The 19,021-nt window shown below is 35.9% G+C and overlaps 4 protein-coding genes and 1 non-coding gene across 5 annotated transcripts; 2 read left to right on the top strand and 3 right to left on the bottom strand.

Moving 5' to 3' along the window:
- Nucleotides 1-6,232: 6,232 nt before the first annotated feature.
- On the bottom strand, nucleotides 6,233-6,899 carry LOC103423416 (histone H4). Its single transcript, XM_008361487.4, has one exon. The coding sequence runs from the start codon at nucleotides 6,669-6,671 to the stop codon at nucleotides 6,360-6,362; it is 312 nt and encodes a 103-aa protein (XP_008359709.3). The 5' UTR covers nucleotides 6,672-6,899; the 3' UTR covers nucleotides 6,233-6,359.
- A 1,589-nt stretch (nucleotides 6,900-8,488) lies between these two features.
- TRNAH-GUG (transfer RNA histidin (anticodon GUG)) lies at nucleotides 8,489-8,560 on the top strand. Its single transcript has one exon. It is a non-coding gene; the product is annotated as a tRNA-His (tRNA).
- Nucleotides 8,554-10,077, top strand: LOC103413764 (dolichyl-diphosphooligosaccharide--protein glycosyltransferase subunit 4A). The gene is made up of 2 exons (XM_008352202.4): nucleotides 8,554-8,729; nucleotides 9,818-10,077. Exon 2 carries the CDS (start codon nucleotides 9,818-9,820, stop codon nucleotides 9,929-9,931), a length of 114 nt encoding a protein of 37 aa, XP_008350424.1. The 5' UTR covers nucleotides 8,554-8,729; the 3' UTR covers nucleotides 9,932-10,077.
- Nucleotides 10,078-11,933: 1,856 nt separating this feature from the next.
- On the bottom strand, nucleotides 11,934-13,984 carry LOC114819917 (uncharacterized). Its single transcript, XM_070809116.1, has 3 exons — nucleotides 13,625-13,984; nucleotides 12,602-13,547; nucleotides 11,934-12,504 (listed from the first exon to the last, which is right to left on the bottom strand). The coding sequence occupies exons 1-3, from the start codon at nucleotides 13,982-13,984 to the stop codon at nucleotides 12,050-12,052; spliced, it is 1,761 nt and encodes a 586-aa protein (XP_070665217.1). The 3' UTR covers nucleotides 11,934-12,049.
- LOC103414556 (uncharacterized) lies at nucleotides 11,934-17,288 on the bottom strand. Its single transcript, XM_029089849.2, has 3 exons — nucleotides 16,895-17,288; nucleotides 15,241-16,695; nucleotides 11,934-12,268 (listed from the first exon to the last, which is right to left on the bottom strand). The coding sequence occupies exons 1-2, from the start codon at nucleotides 17,081-17,083 to the stop codon at nucleotides 15,637-15,639; spliced, it is 1,248 nt and encodes a 415-aa protein (XP_028945682.1). The 5' UTR covers nucleotides 17,084-17,288; the 3' UTR covers nucleotides 11,934-12,268; nucleotides 15,241-15,636.
- Nucleotides 17,289-19,021: the final 1,733 nt, after the last annotated feature.

The following is a 19,021-nucleotide window of genomic DNA, read 5'->3' on the forward strand; positions in this document are numbered from 1 at the left end:
ACCTACCGCATGACACTACTTGTGGTCCCAATTTGTGTAAGATCAAGCCTTGACGGCCCTTAAAGAAATCACAAGCCCGATTCAAGATCAAGGATTCACTTCCCTAATTAAATTCTACTATTGAGATTGAATCAAAGGATCAAGCGTTGTACTCAGAGATTGTAACACTAATTTTATCATCAGGACAACCTCATTATTTTGCGTGTTTACAAAAACATATGGAGCCTCTGCGTAGAACAAAAGAGTACAAACTCTCTTTTTAAGTGGGATTGGAACCCCTTTTGTTTGGCACTTTATTGTTTTAGCTTTGTTGTGCTAAGTTACTTTCTTGCTCCCTTGTTTGAAAGTGGTCCTAGGGTGGTTAATCAGATGTGAAATTTTAGAGATTCATGTCCACAAGTATAAAAATAATTTGCTAGCTTCACATGACATGCATCCTTTCCTTCACTTTGAGATGAAATAGGCTACGAGGATCCATCACCGTGCATTTTGTGGCCCAGGATAAACCAAATCAATTATTGATATGCATATTCCATCTCTCAATTATTCCCCAATCTACATCAAATTTGTGAAAATAAAGTAATACATTTTGCCTGCTCTATATGTAAAGAGCCATTTTTCATTTCAAGATAAGCTAAATTCTAATATGATTGCAAATTTAGTGTTAATGAGATTTTTTTTTAATTTAATTATCGAACTGTGATTAATTGACAACCAAGGATGAATGACTCTTTATATGTAAGAGTATATTCAGTGCACGAAAAATTTGGACTCAAATTTGATATTTGATTCTAAATATGATTGTAAGGTTCTAAATCCACCGGAGGCTTAAAATTCATATATAAGTTTTTGAAAAGTTGAGACCCAAATTTGAGTTTTAATATGAGATTCCATCCTAAGTAGAAAAATTGATATTTAAGTTTTGAATTCAATCATCTCAAATGGTATAACCAAATTGCTAAAACTCACATACAATTTTTTTTAGTTCAATATTTCTCCTTCAATGCAAAGATTCAAATCTTAAAACTCAAAGTAAAGTCTTAAGATTTGAATTTTTGCGCTGGAGAAGAAAACTAAATACATTAATTCACCACCTTTTTGAAACTCAAACATAAAATAAGTTAATTGTCAACTAGTCGAATGAGTCCAATAGTCTTCAGATTTGAGTCATGGCTAGTGAGTGTCGGTCCACCAACGGAGAGATTTTTTAGGATATTCGGAACACGGAATAGTACATCACGTGTTATTACAAGTTCTGAGATATTTATGTTAAAAATTAACAACTTAAAAAATAAAACTTTTTTTTACTTATAATGACATGTGATCTACCACTCGTATTCCAAACACAATGAAAATTGTCTCCTAACAACGGTTCATTTCTGATGAGATTCGTGGCAACTGGCAAATATTCGTTCGTCTCCTTTTTACACCATATTTTGTGTCTGTATATATGTATATGTATATATCCATTCTACTTTCGCATTGAACCAAATATTTAAAGAAAAACTAATAAAAAAATGTTTGAAAACTTTGAGTTTTAACGTTAAAAACAAAATAAAGGGTAAAGTGAATGGTATCAGGTTTGACTTTTTAGTATAAAAATATGATTTTTGTTAAAGTGAGCAGACTTTTCGTTAAAACTTCGAATATTTAATTATATAATTTATATACTGTTCTTGGATGCACTTTTTGTTCTGAAAAAAAAGGGCCACTGAAAATGAAATGGATAATGGTAATCTTGAAGGAAAATGAAACAATTTGTTAGAAATTATTCCGATTAGGTTTATCGATATGAACCAATCAAACACACGATTATTCTTTGGCTGGACTAATAGACCCGCACTTTTCAAAATTGTGTTTTCATCAAACATGAACTAATAAGAGGGCATGCATCGGTGACGCGTCTTCCAGAGGTGGCTAATTAGGGGACTCTTCTCCTATTGAGTGTGCGCGATTATCTACTGATTAAAAAATTGGTCACTAAAAGTGATGTACTTGATAAGCGCAGACATGTGTCATTAGCAAATAGGTGTGTGCCATGTCAGCTAAATATAGTTGAGAATTGTTGGTAGTTAGCTGAGTTGTTAAAAGTTAGTTAGGTGGTTAGAGGTGAGCTGTCAAAGTGTAAAATGCTATATATGGCATATATTGTAAACCTTTACATTTGGGAAGTGTTATTGGCATTTCAAAAATCTCATTCTACACTCCTCATGAGTGTATTTTTTTTTTTCAAATATAGAAAATTTGGAGTGTAGAATGAGATTTTTGAAGTGCCAATAACAATTCATTTACATTTTCATGAAAAGCAATTTGAAAAGTCTCAACCATTTCTTTCATTCTTCTCTCTCTCTCTCTTTCTTTCTCTGCAAATCTTCATACACAAATCTTCATTTTCTTCATCTGATTCATAGTAGTTAATAAGGGTACAAGAGATATTTGTATTGAATAAATGGTTGCTACATTTCTACTCATTGTTGGTCAAAATTCTCGATATTGCCAAACTCGGGACACATTTTGACGGTCACATTTTACAACAAACAAAAATTTCAGCAACATTCTGAAGGCCTTGAACACAATTGCATCAGATTTGATAATCCAACCTGGATCCACGATGCCAACTATAATAAGAGAAAGTACAAGATTTTACCCTTATTTTAAGGTTAGTAATTTGTACTTATCTTAACCATGTCCTGATTAAACTGGTTTCATAAACATATTCTTAGCTATGTATCAACTCTTATAATTATTTTAGGATTATGTTGGAGTTATTGATGGAACACATATACCAGCAATGGTATCAAGACCCGAAGTAGCTAGCTAGCTATCGTGATCGTCATGGTAAAATATCACAGAATGTATTAGCTGCTTGTAACTTTAATTTGGAATTCATATATATTCTTAACGGATGTGAGGGTTCAACTCATGACTTCAAAGTGTTATATGATGTTGTATCAAGGAGGAACAAACTTAAAGTGCCAGATTGTTCATATTCATTTATTTATTTGCACTAGGACGTACCATAAATAATAACTTTATGTGTTTTAATTTTAGGTAATTTTTTTTTCTAGTGGATTGTGGATTTGCAAATTGTCGTTAATTTTTAGCATCGTTTTGAGATGTTTGATATCATCTCCAAAATTTTGTTGGTAACAATCGTGACCCCATAAATGTGCATGAGTTGCTAAATCTTTGACATGCTTCCTTGAGAAACGTAGTGGAGATGATATTTGGTGTATTTAGATCTCGATTCACAATTTTAAGTCCGCACCTCCATTTCCATTAAAACATAAGCAGAGTTAGTGTTAGCTTGTGCATGATTGCACAACTTTCTTCGCAAGGAGTATCGTTCTGATGAATTTCCAATCAAACATGAAGATGAAGAAAATGATGATGAACTAGGTAATCAAACTCAAGAGCAACAACGACATATTGCTAATGCATGAAAAGCTGGTATAGCTACAAATATGCTGACATATGTTGTGAGTGACAGCATTCAAATATGAGAAATAGAGAATTAATTGTTTTTACAGATTGGAGTATGCAATTTGTGTTTGAAAAACTTTGATAGCTAGTTTATTTTGTAAGCCTTAACTTTCAAGATTTTGGATGCAAACGTTTAATTTCACTTTGATAAATGTTAAAATAAACGGTTAAATGAGTAACTGTTTGCAAACACAGGTAATATCCACAATCATCCATTTAAGTTTTACGGTTAAACAATTATATCCATATCCGTTTATTTATTTAAACGGTTATCTATAGATGTACCAGTGAGTTTTAAATGGGCTGTCAGGTATTATGCTTACACCTAGTTATACTCGAGGTTTTTCTTTCATAGTGATTGGTTGTTTTTGGAGCCAAAAAAAAAAAAAAAAAAAAAAAAGATAACAAACTAATGCTTGTATGCCACAACAGGGGTGAGCGATTGTATTGTTGTTCTTGTAGATTAAGTGAGAATGCAGTGTCGTGTTTGTTCCACGCTGGGACAAGCTTTAATGAAACTCATCCCGACTAACCAAGACTAACAGCTTCCCTATAGGGTCTTAGCGAGACCCCCCGAAATAGGCCGGATTGCTAAGACCAACTCCTTGCTTCGTCCCCTTCCTCTTCCTACTTGTTCCTCTCAAAATTCGAAACCCAGATCTCATTTACCTACTATGCTCTGCTTCGCCCCTCTCATATACCATTTCAAACCTAAATCCCTCAAAATTCGAGAACAAAAAAGGCAAAAAATTATGCACTCTTTCCATTCTCAAAACCAAATCCAAACCCAAAATTCGATACCAAAACAAAAAAATGGATGTGCATATGAAAAGCACAGCAGTCACCCATTCACACATGCGCAAGAGCAGTTCTAATTACACATGCACTCCAGACTCCCTAATCGCATACCTTCATTGTTGACGCCGGAGAAGCAGAACGATGAGTACCCATATGACTCAAACTCTGATATGGGTTCTAATTTGCCAATTGCATCCTAGAAAAATTAGAAAAAGAAACAAGGGAGATGAACGAAGAAAAATAAGAAGAAAAAGGTGGAGATGAAAAGGGAGAGGGACAAAGAAAAAGAGGGATTAGGACGAAGTAACTTATGAAGGGCGAGGGAAATGAACAGAAAAGAAATAGGAAAGCACTACAGAGGTTTCTAGAGGGGAAAAATATAGACAAAAGTAAGAATAAAATAATAATAAATCTGAATTAATAATATAAAATAATAATTATAATGAATTAAATAATATAATATTAGAATTTGTTATTGTTTTTAATTGGAGTAATTAGGTTTTCATCCTTATTTTTACTACTCTATTGATTAAAACCTTATTATTTTTCAATTTTTGATCAAGGTCCTTTGTATTAATAATATCATTAATTATTTCAATAATAAAATATTTTTTATTTCTAAATATATTCATTTAATATTAAAAATGTTACAATTAGTATATTTATTCTTATGGCCAAATTTTTTATCATATATTTTTATTTTTAGTTTGTACCCATTTTTAATTTGCAACCCCTTTTTAATTTGTACCAATTTTCCTTTCAGTTTTAATTTGTACCCATATATTAAATTCTTTTTGTGCCCATATTTTTTAAAGTTTTATTTGTATTGTACCCATATTTTTTTATTTATTTGTACCCATTTTTATTTTTGCTAAATGTACCCATTTTGAAGAATGTACCCATGTTTTGATACAATAATTTTTTGGTTATTTTTATGAATGTACCCATGTTTACACACACACACACACAATAGTATATTTATATTTTAATATTTTTAATCCCACAAATTATGGTTTTTTATTTAAAATCTCATTACTATAAACAACTATAAATTTTAATTTTTAATTTAAAAAATATAGTAACGTACATAGAAATAAATTATCAATTAATTTCAGGGACTTGGATCAAAAATTGAAAACCAATAAGGTTTCAGTCAAAGATTGTTCATAACTAGGGACCGCATCCAAAGTCTCCCTTTTTAATTATTAGTCCAACACACCAAACGCTTGTCTAACTTAGTTTAGTTTAAATCAGTTCAACTTAGTCCACAAAGCTAATCCATTCAAGATAATCCAACACAACAAATGCACCCTTATAGTTTGATTTGCGCCTTGGACTGCCATTGATCTACATCAGTTTAACACTACTCTAACATCAAAGAAGTAGATGCAAAATGAACAGACACTTCTTACAAGGCCAAGAACGAATCAATCAATTTATAAGAAAGCAAATACAAATGCATCGCACCGTAAAAGAAATTCACAAAGCATTATAATTGTAGATGTTTGCTCAAAAGGTTTCTCCAGAAAAGTAGACTTCAATTGTACATGCATTGCGCAAGTAGCCCTCTAACGGATAAGCGTTACTCTCACACAATTATTTGAGTTTTATCGACTCACTAATTTAACATCTAATCTACAAATTTAAATTTCATCGACTCTCTAATTTAATATCTAATCTAACAATACATATTCAAATTTCATCAACTCCCTAATTTAACATTTCTATTATTTAACAGAGAAAAAATAGTACCCATTCTTTCCAAACGGAGCCCGACTAACTTCCGAGACAAGTCCGTTCCATAACCCCGACCCGGTTAACAAAGTGGGCCATTCGTATATCTGAATTTCGTAAATTATTTGATGAACTTAGAACAAAATTGTTCAACGTCGGAAATAAAATAGAACAAAATTAACACAAAAATAAGAAGAATAATAATTAAGCAGCAAAATCAAATGAAAACAAGTAGATTTTCGATTCAAATCCAAATTCAAAACATAAAATTGAAGCACTTCCATACCTAATTCTACCCACCAACCAACCCATTTACAAAATCCCCAATCCGAAACCCTAATAACCTAACCCCCAAACCCGTAGAGAGTCCTGCCCTGCCTCTTGAGCGCGTAGACGACGTCCATCGCCGTCACGGTCTTCCTCCTGGCGTGCTCAGTGTAGGTCACAGCGTCACGGATCACATTCTCCAAGAAGATCTTGAGCACTCCCCGGGTCTCCTCGTAGATGAGGCCACTGATACGCTTGACGCCACCACGGCGAGCCAGACGGCGGATGGCGGGCTTGGTGATGCCCTGGATGTTGTCCCTCAGCACCTTCCTGTGCCTCTTGGCTCCCCCCTTTCCCAGCCCCTTGCCTCCCTTGCCGCGTCCCGTCATTGCTGCGAAATGAATTTGGAGTTTCGATTTGGGGTCAGATTTTCGAATTCGGTGTGCAGATGTTTGTGGGGAATGAGAGGGAAGGTGGGGTGTTTATATAGAGAGAGGTTTGGGAGTGAAACGTGGGTTTTGTGTTTGTTTACGTGAGATTTCGGGTTTGGATTGGTCGCAATCGACGGTTGAGGGCTGCCATCCGTGCGTGGGTTTGGGTGATGGGGGACCGTGGATTGTGTGTGGATCGACGACTGGCGGGGAGTTGAAGACCGGTGTGCGGATTCTGGGTTCACGAGGATCGATGATGTGGCGAGTTTTGTGTTTTTTCGACAGAAATGACTGTGGACCGTTGGATTTAAGCGTTAACTACGTCTAGATAATCGGGGCGACTCGGATTGAGCTTTGTTTTTTTTTTGCGTCGTGAATGAACTAATTAACTAATCACTTAGCACAAACATGAAACTATCCTTCCAATTGATGTTTGAAAATGGTTTAACAGCAAAATTGAATTTTCGAGATTGAGGTCGGACAATTTGTCTCGAACAATTTGTAAATTAAATGATGTATCACTAATAAGAAATAAGTGCGTTAATCAATGCTTAAATAATAATCAAATAATCAACGAGAAATATCATATAAAAACTAATTCCAAATTAGCTAAAAATAATCAACAAAATACAAAAGTTTAATAAATTATAAATTGGGGGTGAAAATTATAGGTTTCTTACTGTTAAATTATTAACCTCATACGTATGGGTGAATAGCTAAAAATACGGGGCTAAATTTTGAAATTTTAAACCTTTATGTTGGAGATAGCCTAATGATAGCTCTTTCTAATGTTGAAGAAGGTTCATTGTTTGAATCATTAACCCTAGTCCATAAATGAATAAAAGGGCCATGGTTCAAGTACATTCTCGTCAATCTACAGGACTAGTGACTAGTCTACCTTATATTAACTAAGGGTCAAGTACAATAAGTAAGGGCATATTTACTTAATTTTCACGTACGAAAATGATATTAGATCAATGTATAAATGATACACAATTATTCAGAGTTGGTGGTGGTGGTCGTGATTCATTAGTGCGGTGGTGCCTTGGATTGTGAGATTAGATACGCATGTGGTCACTGTAGTGGCTTGAAGATAGACAAATAGATGGCCATCAAAGAGAGAGACTGAGCGTCTAGAGTCTAGACGGAGAGAAAACAAACAAATTTGTTAAGAGCTCATTATTAACAGAATTTTAACGAGTGACCTGATAACAATCCAACTAGTTAACGTTTGTGTCGAATTAACGAGTCATGCAAGAAATTACCAGGTCTAATTCCAATGGGCGAGTTGGAAGTAAAGGGTTAATTAGGGATTGGCATGGTAATTAGATTATTGCTTTTATGAAAGGGGTTCGGGAATTTCTCCGCTTTGCACTATGGTTTGAAGATGGCTAAAACAAGAAACTTTTCTTATCTAATTGTGGAGGTGGATTCTTCTTTGGTGAATGATTGTTCTGGTGTTGCTAGAGCTAAATTAGTTGTTTTTCTCTTCTTCTCTCATTTAACTGAAAAATCTCGTGAGTAAGTAGAGAAAAGTTGAAACTCAAATCTCAAAAATGATTATAACTTATACAAGTCAAAGTTTAGCGTGACGATCATGGGATTGACATGACAAACCCAAATTACCTGATTCGACGAGGTAGTCCTGTAGTGCTAACGAAAGAAAATTACAAAACAAAACTACGCGTGTTGACGCTCTGGACCAAAAGAAATCGGAAAAAAATAGCCCCTTTTGTGTACCTACAAGTAAATATCTGTAAACAACTCATCAACTTGTGGCTGTAGTTTAGTGGTAAGAATTCCACGTTGTGGCCGTGGAGACCTGGGCTCGAATCCCAGCAGCCACACTTTCTTTTTCTTTTCCCTTTTTATTTTTCAATACCGACACGCAATACGACGCCGTTTCGTCACTGTAATATATCAGTTTGTCTTTCCTCGACGCGCAGCACAAATAGTTTTCGCTAGTTTCAGAAGGCTCAAGCTTCGTCATTGACTGAGTAATCGACTCCAAAAACTGTAAGATTCTCGTCCTGTTTCTCAATTCTTCGGATCATGATCACTTCGATCCGTAAGATCTCGAAATTCATGATTCCAGTTCGAATTCTTTGCTTTGTTTTGCTAAGCAATTGCGGTTTTGTTTATCCGTTTCGTAGATCTATATTCTGGACAGAGTCATTTGGAATTATTTAATTATTAATTTGGTTATGGGTTTTGTATTTGAAGTCGAACAGTTGAATTCTTTGAAAGAATCGTGTTTTGATGTATTTGGGTTTGGAAATTGGATGCTTAGCTGAATACGGATACGAAATTCAAGCATTGTTTTGCTAGTGTAATTGTGAGGAACGAGAGGAACGAAGGGTAATTCAAAGGAAGCTTAAGAATTTTTAATCGCTACGTATGCATTTGCGTCGAGAATATAAGTGTTAATGGGTGTTTTATGATTTACGAAATGTTGCCAAAGGAAAACAATTGGGAACGAATAGATGTAGTAATATGAATTGGACACATGAAAGGTTTAGTTGGGTATGATTTTCTGTTTCCTTAGAACACTTAACATTTCCGATTAACATACAAGTTATGAACACAACCCGATTTCCTCTGTATGCTTTATTTGTTGATTTCAATCGTTTCTGCGATGTTGCTTGTTTTCTGGTTGATAGTTTTTGAGTTTGAACTTCATTTAGATGTGATCTTTTTGTAGGGTCAACTAGGGCACGTTTTGATAACCATTTCATTTTTGGTCTTTTAGTTTTCATTTTTTGTGCTTTAGATAGATGAAAAGCATGTGGGAGAAGTGAGGAGCGGAGAAGGATGAAGGGAGGTGATGGGAGCGATGATGGAGAAATAAAGGAGATTATGTGAAAACAAAAACTTGAAAGTGAAAACAACTTAAACTTTTTTACAGTTTTTGGGTTGTAGTTTTCATTTGTTGTGTCATTCCCTACACATTCCCTTTCACATTTATTCCGTCATACTTCCTTCACCCTTATTCCGTCATCTAACAAGTGTGTGTAGGAAACCTATTTAACAAGTATTTCACATGCTATTGAGGAACACTGAATTCTTCTGCTAAACTTTCTAGTTTTTCCGTTTTGATGTCACAGATGATGGATGACCAGGACCTGGGCTTCTTTGCCAATTTTCTCGGCATCTTCATATTTGTACTGGTAATAGCGTATCATTATGTGATGGCCGACCCAAAATATGAAGGCAACTAATGATCTGTTTCTTTTTTATGTATTTGCAATAGAGATGCAATTTTCTTGCGACTAATGGAGATATCCTATTAATTTGTAGCGTGAACTATTTCACAACGGATGCAGCTTGATTTACGTTATACAATATGACTATGTTCTGTTATACACATTATTTTCTTCTCTATTTTAGCTGTGCTTCATATTTAATTTTCCACACCTTTACATTATGAAGGGTGTTGTCCGTGCTCGGATTGTGTTTTGAAGGTTCCCATTGGCTGTGATAGTGAATCAAGTGATCAGTTGTTCGTAGAAAGTGCAAAAAGCATATTTTTAGGGTTCACCGAAAAGAAAATTATGTTTGGTGCATTGTTCAGGAAGATTAGGATTCATGGTTATGTATATGATCTAACCAAATTACAATGTGTACTGAGGTCAATTGAAGATTGGCAAATCTAATAGCATTTGCCAATTAGTTAGATGTATTGTTAAAGTGAACCATCTCTCATAGGAGCTATGTGTTATAATTCTGACTCGCCTCTAGATCTTGCTCTTTGACGTATCCCGCAAAAAACTAAACTTAGCAAATTGGAGAATAACTAGAACCACACAAGAATTATACTAGTTTGGTGGAACTTTAGCCTACATCCAGTTGTGATTTCCCTGAGTAGAGAAACCACGACTTCTTTGATTAACAATAGAGTTACAGTATTTTTGCAAACCCTAGAACTAATCCCTCTCTTTCATGCGGCTCTCCCTCTCTCTTTCCAACGGCTGTCTCTAGCTTCACACACTTTCCATGGCCTTGCCACACCATATTTTTAAGTATAGGGTGGTTTACATGATAGCCGACCCCACTTAGTGGGAAAAGGCTTTGTTGTTGTTGTTGTTGGGTGGTTTACATGCCTATTTTATGATTATTTTCTTATTCTAAAGAACACTTTCTTTCCTTTTCCAAATTATCTTCTAGGATTCCCAATTTAATTGTACAATAAAACTTTGATTCTTTCCTAGTCCTTTTAATTTTATTAAAAGAATCGGTACACCTTTAATTTTCTTACTATAACACTAAACAAAATAGGACACTAACTGTGAGTCTGTGACGAGCCAAAATCTTAAACACTATGTAGGCGCATTCAATTTGACTAGTTTTCTCACTTCTTTCTTCATCTCCATTGTTTCTCTCATCACGCTTGGAATGCAGAATCCCAGGCTAGTCAAACAAAGAACCATTTGGCTCTTATGTTTCTCTTCACTGTCACTAGTATGTACCTTGTCAGCCACTTCCTGCAAATGTTGAAGAAAGCTACTCACAATAGTCTCAACATCATCAGTACAACCCAAAGTCGCAAATCCCCTCGGTGGTTTGCCCAAATCACTGTCATGGTAATCACTTTCCGACATTGTCTCGGATACCGGCAGGGACTTAATCGAAGACGCCTCCTCAAGGCAACCCTTTAGCAGCTCTAGATCAGCATTCATTTGTTGCCTTAGTTCCTCCCAAACACCTCCAAAGTTCTGCTCTACTTGTGCGAGAAACTCCGTCTTATAGGCCACAAATAGTAAAAGATCAGCGATTTTTGATAAAGATCCTAGGACCCGATTGTAACTGGCACCCTGGAAGGGCAAGAACCAGCAATTAGGCTCTGTTTCAGCTTCTTGGATGAATGTTTCTAGTTCTTTGACATGGGACTTGAGCTTCCTCTGCTTTTCCCTCAATCCTGTAGAAGCCGGTACGCAAAGATTTAGGGCTCGTTTGGATGTGCTACTCTATAAAGCGCTTTTACTCACTAGCGCTTTTTGTTTGTAGCACTTTTCAATAGCGCTTCTATGAGGAAGTAGTTTGTTGTTTGGCATGCAACCAACTAAGCGTTTTTGTATTGGATAGAAGCGTTTTTGATATTAAATAGAGTGTTTGGTTGTCAAATGAAAAAGCGCTTTCATTAATAATTCTCAATAATTTTTGCATAAGTATTTTTTGTATATAATTAGCATACAATTTGATTAAGAGTCGATGAAAATTCAATTACAAAAAATAATGATCACTAACAAAATTATACATACTTATTGAGAATATGTGTTTGTTTCTTGAAAACAAAATGACACGTTATAGTTGCATGACAATCAAATGTGAAATAAGCATTAACTAGATATAAGAAGATTAGCAATCCTTTCTCGTTCAACATCCATCTCTCGCCTATGAGTAAAATTTTCATCAACAATTTCTTCATCTCTATGATCTTCCTCATGTCCAGGTGGAAGTAGCTCATCATCATCATCATAAGGTTGGAACTCTTGATCTGTCATGGAATGCTTCCTAATAAAATTGTGTAAGGCCATTGAAGCAACAACAATTTGTACCTGTTTTTCAAAAGGGAAGTTACGCATGAGACGAATCATTGTCCATCTATTTTTCCAAACACCAAAAGTTCTTTCTATTGTGCATCTTAAGGATGAATGTCTCTGATTAAATATCTCTTTTTTCCCTCTTGGATGACTTCCACGTCGAAATTCAGGAAGATGATATCGTTCACCCCTATAAGGTCCAATATATCCATTCATATGTGGATATCCAGCATCAACTAAATAATATTTGCCTACACCATAATTGAAAAGAAAAATATAAAGATTTTTGTGTTCATAAGATAATAAATAAATAAACACATTCATATAAGACTAAGGTTGATTACTAACCAGAAGGGGGATAAGGAAATTTCAATTCTGGTCTTCTCAAGGCCTCCATGAATATACGTGAATCATGAGCAGCACCCTCACATCCAGCCCAGACAAATGTGAAACACATATTAAAATCACATACAGCCATAACATTTTGAGTTGTATTTCCTTTTCTACCTATATATGGCACTTGCATTTCTCTAGGTACCACAACTGGGACATGTGTTCCGTCAATTGCCCCTATGCAACCTTTAAAATATGGCCAATACCGATTGTCATCCTTAATTTTATTTGATACTCTCTTGAATTGCCGATCATGTGGACATATAATATCAGTAGCCATGCGAGAAACAACATCTAATAGTATCCCAAACCACCTAGAAACAGTCTCTCCAGAGCGTTGAAACCTTTCTTGGACCATCCTATTAGTGTGCCCATGACCTAATGTGTTTAGAAACATTGCTAATGCTTCTTCTAGGGTTATATCTCCAATTCTTTTTAAGCCATAATCACGCTTCAAAGTCTCTAACAAGTCCTTAAAAACATGTTGTTCCATCCTAAATTGTTCATGGCATCTTATAGGATGACCATTTAAAACTTCCATTACCCATCTATATCCCGTATACGAAGAAGTCCTACAAGGTTCTTTGTCAACATACTTTAACCATTCAGAGACAGCCGTGACACAGCTTGCAGAAACCAGTTGATAAAATTCATCATCACTTCCATCAGTAGAGTTGTTTGTATTGCTACTATCACTGCTGCTAGAACTCATATCTTGACCGTCATTTTGTTCGCATGTTGGAGCTTTTTGGACATTATTACTCATCAACCCTTGTGAGGGTGCCCATGCACCTACACCTGTAACAGCTCCTTCTTTAAACAAAATGTCCAGTTGGTCAACATTTTTCAATCCACTATTTCGATATTTTGCAACTTCAGAATTCTCCTGAAATATGACCAACTGCAATTAACAAATTATGATAAAAGAACATAAATATGAAGTTAGATTTCCATGGATATGAGATAATAATTTCTCACCTTCACTTTTTTCTCCCACCACTCATCACTTGCAATGATAGTTTGCTTCACAGGATCCCATCCTAAGCCAGTCTCTTTTCCAACTAATGATGCCCACAATTGCCATTCTTTCTTAAGTGCAGTCCATTTGTTCTTGAGTTGTTTATGAACATATGACCTTTGAGTAAGGTCATTAAATTTTTTAATAACATTTTTCCATCCAATTCTATTAAGATGACCACCTGTTTGATTTCCGGCTAATGTCTCAGCTATACAAACACTTATAAATATCTCAACACTTGCATCATCCCACATTGCCTTGCTCTTTTTTTCGTTACCTTCTCCACGATCTTGCATATCTTTAACTATATTCTTAGACATATCTATAAAGAGAAGTGGAAAAAAAACCATAGCACATAATAAGAGCATATACCACTACTTACGTCCTAGCTAACAACACAAAAGTAAATTAAAAGCAATAATGCAAGATTTGTAACTAGTATTTGTTATATATAATAATGCAGTACACCGTTGTTATATATAATAATGAAGTACACCATTGCATATGTATCTAGTATTTGTTATATATAATAATGCAGTACACCATTGCATATGTATCTAGTATTTGTATATATAATGCATGATATGTAACCATTAACAATAAATTCATTAGTGTTGCTTTCTGTTGTCATTAGAAGTTAATTTGCTATTAAACCTGCAAGTTAACTTATAACGCGACATCAAATCTCGGCATCAAACCTGCAAATTAACTTTCTGTTGAGCAGATTGTAGAAATATCTCTACTGCATGTTGAACAATGCTTGCAGACCAATTAATCTAATTCCTTTTTTTTTTCTTTCATAGCGTTGTGTTTACATAAACGATTAACAAATTAAACAAATACTTTTTAGTGTAAAAATATGATTTTTCGTTAAAGTAAACAATACTAGAAGCTTTTTGTTAAAGTTCATTTATTACAAAGGCCGAGCAATGTGGTTTATTGTTAATTCATATACTTAATGATGAACCTGCGTTCTCCACTGTCCATGCATGATGTCACATTATATATATATATACATGTGGGACTGCATTATACATGTGCTTAATTTGAGCTAAATAAATAAGTACAGGTACTTATTTAGCTAAATTTGTAGAGTACTCTCACTCTGCAAATAATCAAAGTGACAAATAGCTTAACAAAGAAAAACTTCAGCCCATATATAATTAGGGCTTGAGAGATCATAGTTCCTACTATATATGTTGCTAGAAATCGAACAAAAAAATTATAACAAACTGTAGCACATGCATCCTCTGTAAACATCTCGATCAATGATAGGAAACTGGAGATGGTTTTACTTGTGTTAGTTTGATCATGAGCGTTTTAATAAGTTGCTGTTAGAGTTAATTAACTGGATAGGCAACATATATAATTTGCTCATCAGAGAATGAATCAGGAAAATTAGAAATATCATGAAAAAAATGCAGAAAATACCATTGGAATATCAATGAACGATCACTAAACCCTAAAATTATTTTCGTGTAGTTCAAAAATCACAACAATTTTGATAAAAATAACATATCAACAATCAAATTCACACACTACATACAAATTTTAAGATAAGAAATAGCAAACATACCTCCACAAGAATTTTAGGTGATGGAGATTTGGGGAAGATGGAGAGGAAGAGATGGAGACCAAGATGACTTCTCCAGCCACCAAAATATTATGAAAATAAAAGACTTCTAGGTTTTTAACGTGCAAACCTATAAAAAATTGGTGATGTCAATTTTGATGTTTTTTTCAAGTGTAATGGCATTTTAGACTTTGCAAATTAAAAAATAGGGATAATTCGGGAATTGAAAAAAATTCATTAAAGGGAGCAAAGTGCTTCCCTTGTTTTCTCTGCATAGCACTTTTAGGAGGAAGCACCTCCTAGGTGCTTCTTAGAAAATGCTTATTAGTGCTTCTACTTCTAACTAAAAGCACTTTTAAAATATTTGCCAAACGACCATTTTTTAAAACTAAAGCGCTTTTACTCATTAGGAAGCGCTTTTGACTCTTTCAAAAGCACAACCAAACAAGCCCTTACTCCTCCTATACAATCTCGAAGCGCCTCCATGCTTTGCGAGAGCTTATTTTTCGCTAGGGTCGCTGCTCTCATCGGATAAAAGACAATCTCTACTAAAAGGAAACAAAGTAGTCCAATGGATGCCTCTATCATTCTTGCAAATGCAAATTCACTTGGAGGACCATGGTTTTCCCTACCCAAGATAAGTAATGCTGCAATGGCTGCCGAGATCCCACCAGCTTGGCCATACATCCTGCTATGCCTAAGAAAATGGCAGAAAAAGATCCAAGGTATGAGTGGTAAGAGCTTGAATTTCTCAAGTCTTTGGAAAATAAATAACCATATGATTCCATAGATCGATCCCAGTGCCATTCCTTGAACTCGAGCATTTGTAACTGTGAATGTTGCTTGCCGTCCTGTTACAAAGCTGAAGGCAATGGCGAGGCCTGACCAGTACCCGTTTTCCTTGTTATACAACAAGCCGAATAACACAGCAAGGCCTAATGCAAGTGAGCACTTGAGAGCAAAAATTATACTCCTGGTACTTGGGATTATGTTTCTCCAAACAGTTTTGAAGTTCCACCGCCGTTGATTTTGCGAATCACTGGGTTGTTGGTTAGGTTTCCTAGTGTTTAGAGGATTCCAGGCAATGGGTTGGTTTTCTAGGAGGAGTTCCATGCAGTACAAGAGGAAAAAAGCCGGAAGATTCTCACGGTTATTGGTGGTGGGTTTTCCGGCCCAAAGTGGCTTGTCGAAGATTTCTCTGTATGACTTCGGAGCCAATGTTGCATCGGAAGGCAAAGAGTACTTAGCTTGCAGAAGCCTTAGGCTAACCTCTACTTCTGAACTTTGTAAATTGCGTCTTAGGTCTTCATCAATTAGGTTTACAGGATGTGAAGAGCAACTAGATAAAGCTATTTCGATCCCCCTCAGTGGAACCTCAATTTCTTGCAACCTTTCACCTGAGTCCAGATAATTTGGTTTCAGAAATTTGATATGTGGTCTCTCCCACACCATGGTTTCCTGCTTACAAAGAAACAAAAACCTTTAATTACCTTACAGAGCTAATTCACGAAGCTCAAACTTAATTGCCTATTACAATTTGACACATGCAAAAAAAATTTGTTTTGTGCTTTTTATGAGCTATTTTTGTATGTGCGTCAAACTATAATTTACAGGAAGAAGCAAAGTAATGTCATTTTGTGAGTTATTAGTAGTTTACCAGATTATTACTGATGCTTTGAAGAAGCTTAGCTGCTTCTTTGGAGAGAGATTGTCCCCGAGAGAGGAATTCGAGCGCTCCGCTCTTGTCCCGGGAAGAGATGGCCTCAACGAAGCAAGCTAACCTCTGAGAAGCATTTCCGGCATACATGCGCCATGATTTACTGACCTGCGAATGCATTATTTCCATTTCAGCTTACATAATTTGCACATAAATGATTATTCCCTTGCAGGCACAATCCTACTATTTGCAGTATGGCTAGAATGTGATCTAGCTAGAATGAGTAGTTCTTGTTGTCTCAGTGTGGTGTTTTATTCGATTTCTACATCTTTAGCCAAACAGATCTTTTAGCATATCAAGCGGGAGATATGATCAATTACCGCAAAAATGTTAACAGTACGATATTCTAAACTACTATAATTTATAGAAGATATAGCAAAAACACTATTTTAATTATCTGTTACACGCACGCAAATGCTAGATGATACGTAGATTTTCTTTTTCTTTATTCATAAGGAAGGAAAACAATGTTTTGACGTAACCTAATTATAATATGTTTTCTTACACGTCCTCACCACTTGAACTAACCAGAATGGCTTACATGGATCGTTTTCTTGTTCTTTAGGATTTAAGAGACAATTACACAAGACCAAAGGGCTTTTACTGTTGTTTCGATTCCGGCAGTCTCGACAAACAAGAAGCTGCCATCTGCCGTACGACGCTGTTTTGTTGCAAACTTTGTGTTTCCAAATTAGCTGGATGCATGTATTATAATTTCCTCGTTCTGATTGGTTCAGTTATCAAAGCTCTAAACTAATATAGTTTAGACATATAAAATGCAACTAATTAGTAGTTTTTAACTGATAAGTATATATACAAGCTTTTACAATGATATCTATAATAGATTACGCGCCCTACCTCAGGCCCTGTCTGTTTAGCTAGCAACGTAAGTCTGACAAGAAAATAATACTTAGTAAAATGCATGTGTAAAGAGTTTAAAGAAAATAAACTGGATAGTTACCACATAGTAAGATAGCCGAGGATAAGGAAACAACATAGCAACAACAGAAGCGAAAGCTCCAAGGGCAGTGCTTGATGCAACACCAAGTGGATGCATGACAACCCCAGTTTGTGCTCCATGAATCACAGTGCCAACATAAACAATCACAAACTGCCCAAACGCAATTCTCTTCGACAACAAGTGCGTGGACTCCGGCAAAACCACCACAAAAGCACTCAGAGCAACTGCCACCGCCGCTACCTCCACCGTGAAGTTTTTAGGCTCCACCAGCCAAAGGGTCAGCACAGAAGACAACAGTACCTGTGCCGTGGCAAAGATCACATGCCAACAGCTTCTCATGACGTCCCCAAGCGTTGCGTCCGGGGCTATTAGGATTGTGGTCATGTACGAAATGGACGGGTAGGTTATGTACTTTTTAAGTTGTGGAGGTCCATAGGACGGTGCAGTCGACAATGGTGCATGCCAAAGCCGTGCGAAGGGCGAAGCCTAGGCGCATCCGCCACATCGATTGGGTTTGGTAATCCCCCATTGTCGTGGAGACAGATAATTTATGCTCACGGACACTTGTGAAGGGCGAAGCCTAGGCGCATCCGCCACATCGATTGGGTTTGGTAATCCCCCATTGTCGTGGAGACAGATAATTTATGCTCACGGACACTTGTGAAACAAGGAATTAATGGTGTGAATGGGTTTTTGCGCTTCAAGTGTTGGGAAGCTTGTTGGTTTTGCATACAACCCGATGACTGATGAGCATGCATGAAGGGTTGAGAGGAAAGGCTGGTTTGGAGGAGAAGGAATACATACATTATCTATGCTCTCATGGAGCAACTTGTATATTATATTTATACTAGAAGCTTGACCTTTCAAAGAGAGGCTCACGTATTTATACTTCATTTCAGATTACATCAGGGAAAGCAATCCCTATTTACAAGGCTATTCAAAATCACACAAAGAAAACTTATCCAAGAAACAAGAAACACTTAAAAGAGTTGTAACCTAAACTAACTCTGCATGGATAAGAGTTTGCAGTGAGCACAACTTCCTGAAGTCGCGGGAGCATGATCCACCCACCGACTTGGTCTAACAAACTCAACATCTAATCACCG

Source organism: Malus domestica, chromosome 12 (genome assembly GCF_042453785.1).
Source record: "Malus domestica chromosome 12, GDT2T_hap1".
Taxonomy (NCBI): domain Eukaryota; kingdom Viridiplantae; phylum Streptophyta; class Magnoliopsida; order Rosales; family Rosaceae; genus Malus; species Malus domestica.

Bases quoted from the DNA above. Each gene is read 5' to 3' on its own strand.
- LOC103413764 (XM_008352202.4), top strand. From the start codon at position 9,818: ATGATGGATGACCAGGACCTGGGCTTCTTTGCCAATTTTCTCGGCATC.
- LOC103423416 (XM_008361487.4), bottom strand. From the start codon at position 6,671: ATGACGGGACGCGGCAAGGGAGGCAAGGGGCTGGGAAAGGGGGGAGCC.
- LOC103414556 (XM_029089849.2), bottom strand. From the start codon at position 17,083: ATGGAAATAATGCATTCGCAGGTCAGTAAATCATGGCGCATGTATGCC. The intron at 16,696-16,894 runs GTAAACTACTAA...CTTTGTAAGCAG, and splicing joins AAAGCATCAGTAATAATCTG to GAAACCATGGTGTGGGAGAG.
- LOC114819917 (XM_070809116.1), bottom strand. From the start codon at position 13,984: ATGTCTAAGAATATAGTTAAAGATATGCAAGATCGTGGAGAAGGTAAC. The intron at 13,548-13,624 runs GTGAGAAATTAT...TGTTAATTGCAG, and splicing joins GGTGGGAGAAAAAAGTGAAG to TTGGTCATATTTCAGGAGAA. The intron at 12,505-12,601 runs GTTAGTAATCAA...ATTATGGTGTAG, and splicing joins ATTTCCTTATCCCCCTTCTG to GCAAATATTATTTAGTTGAT.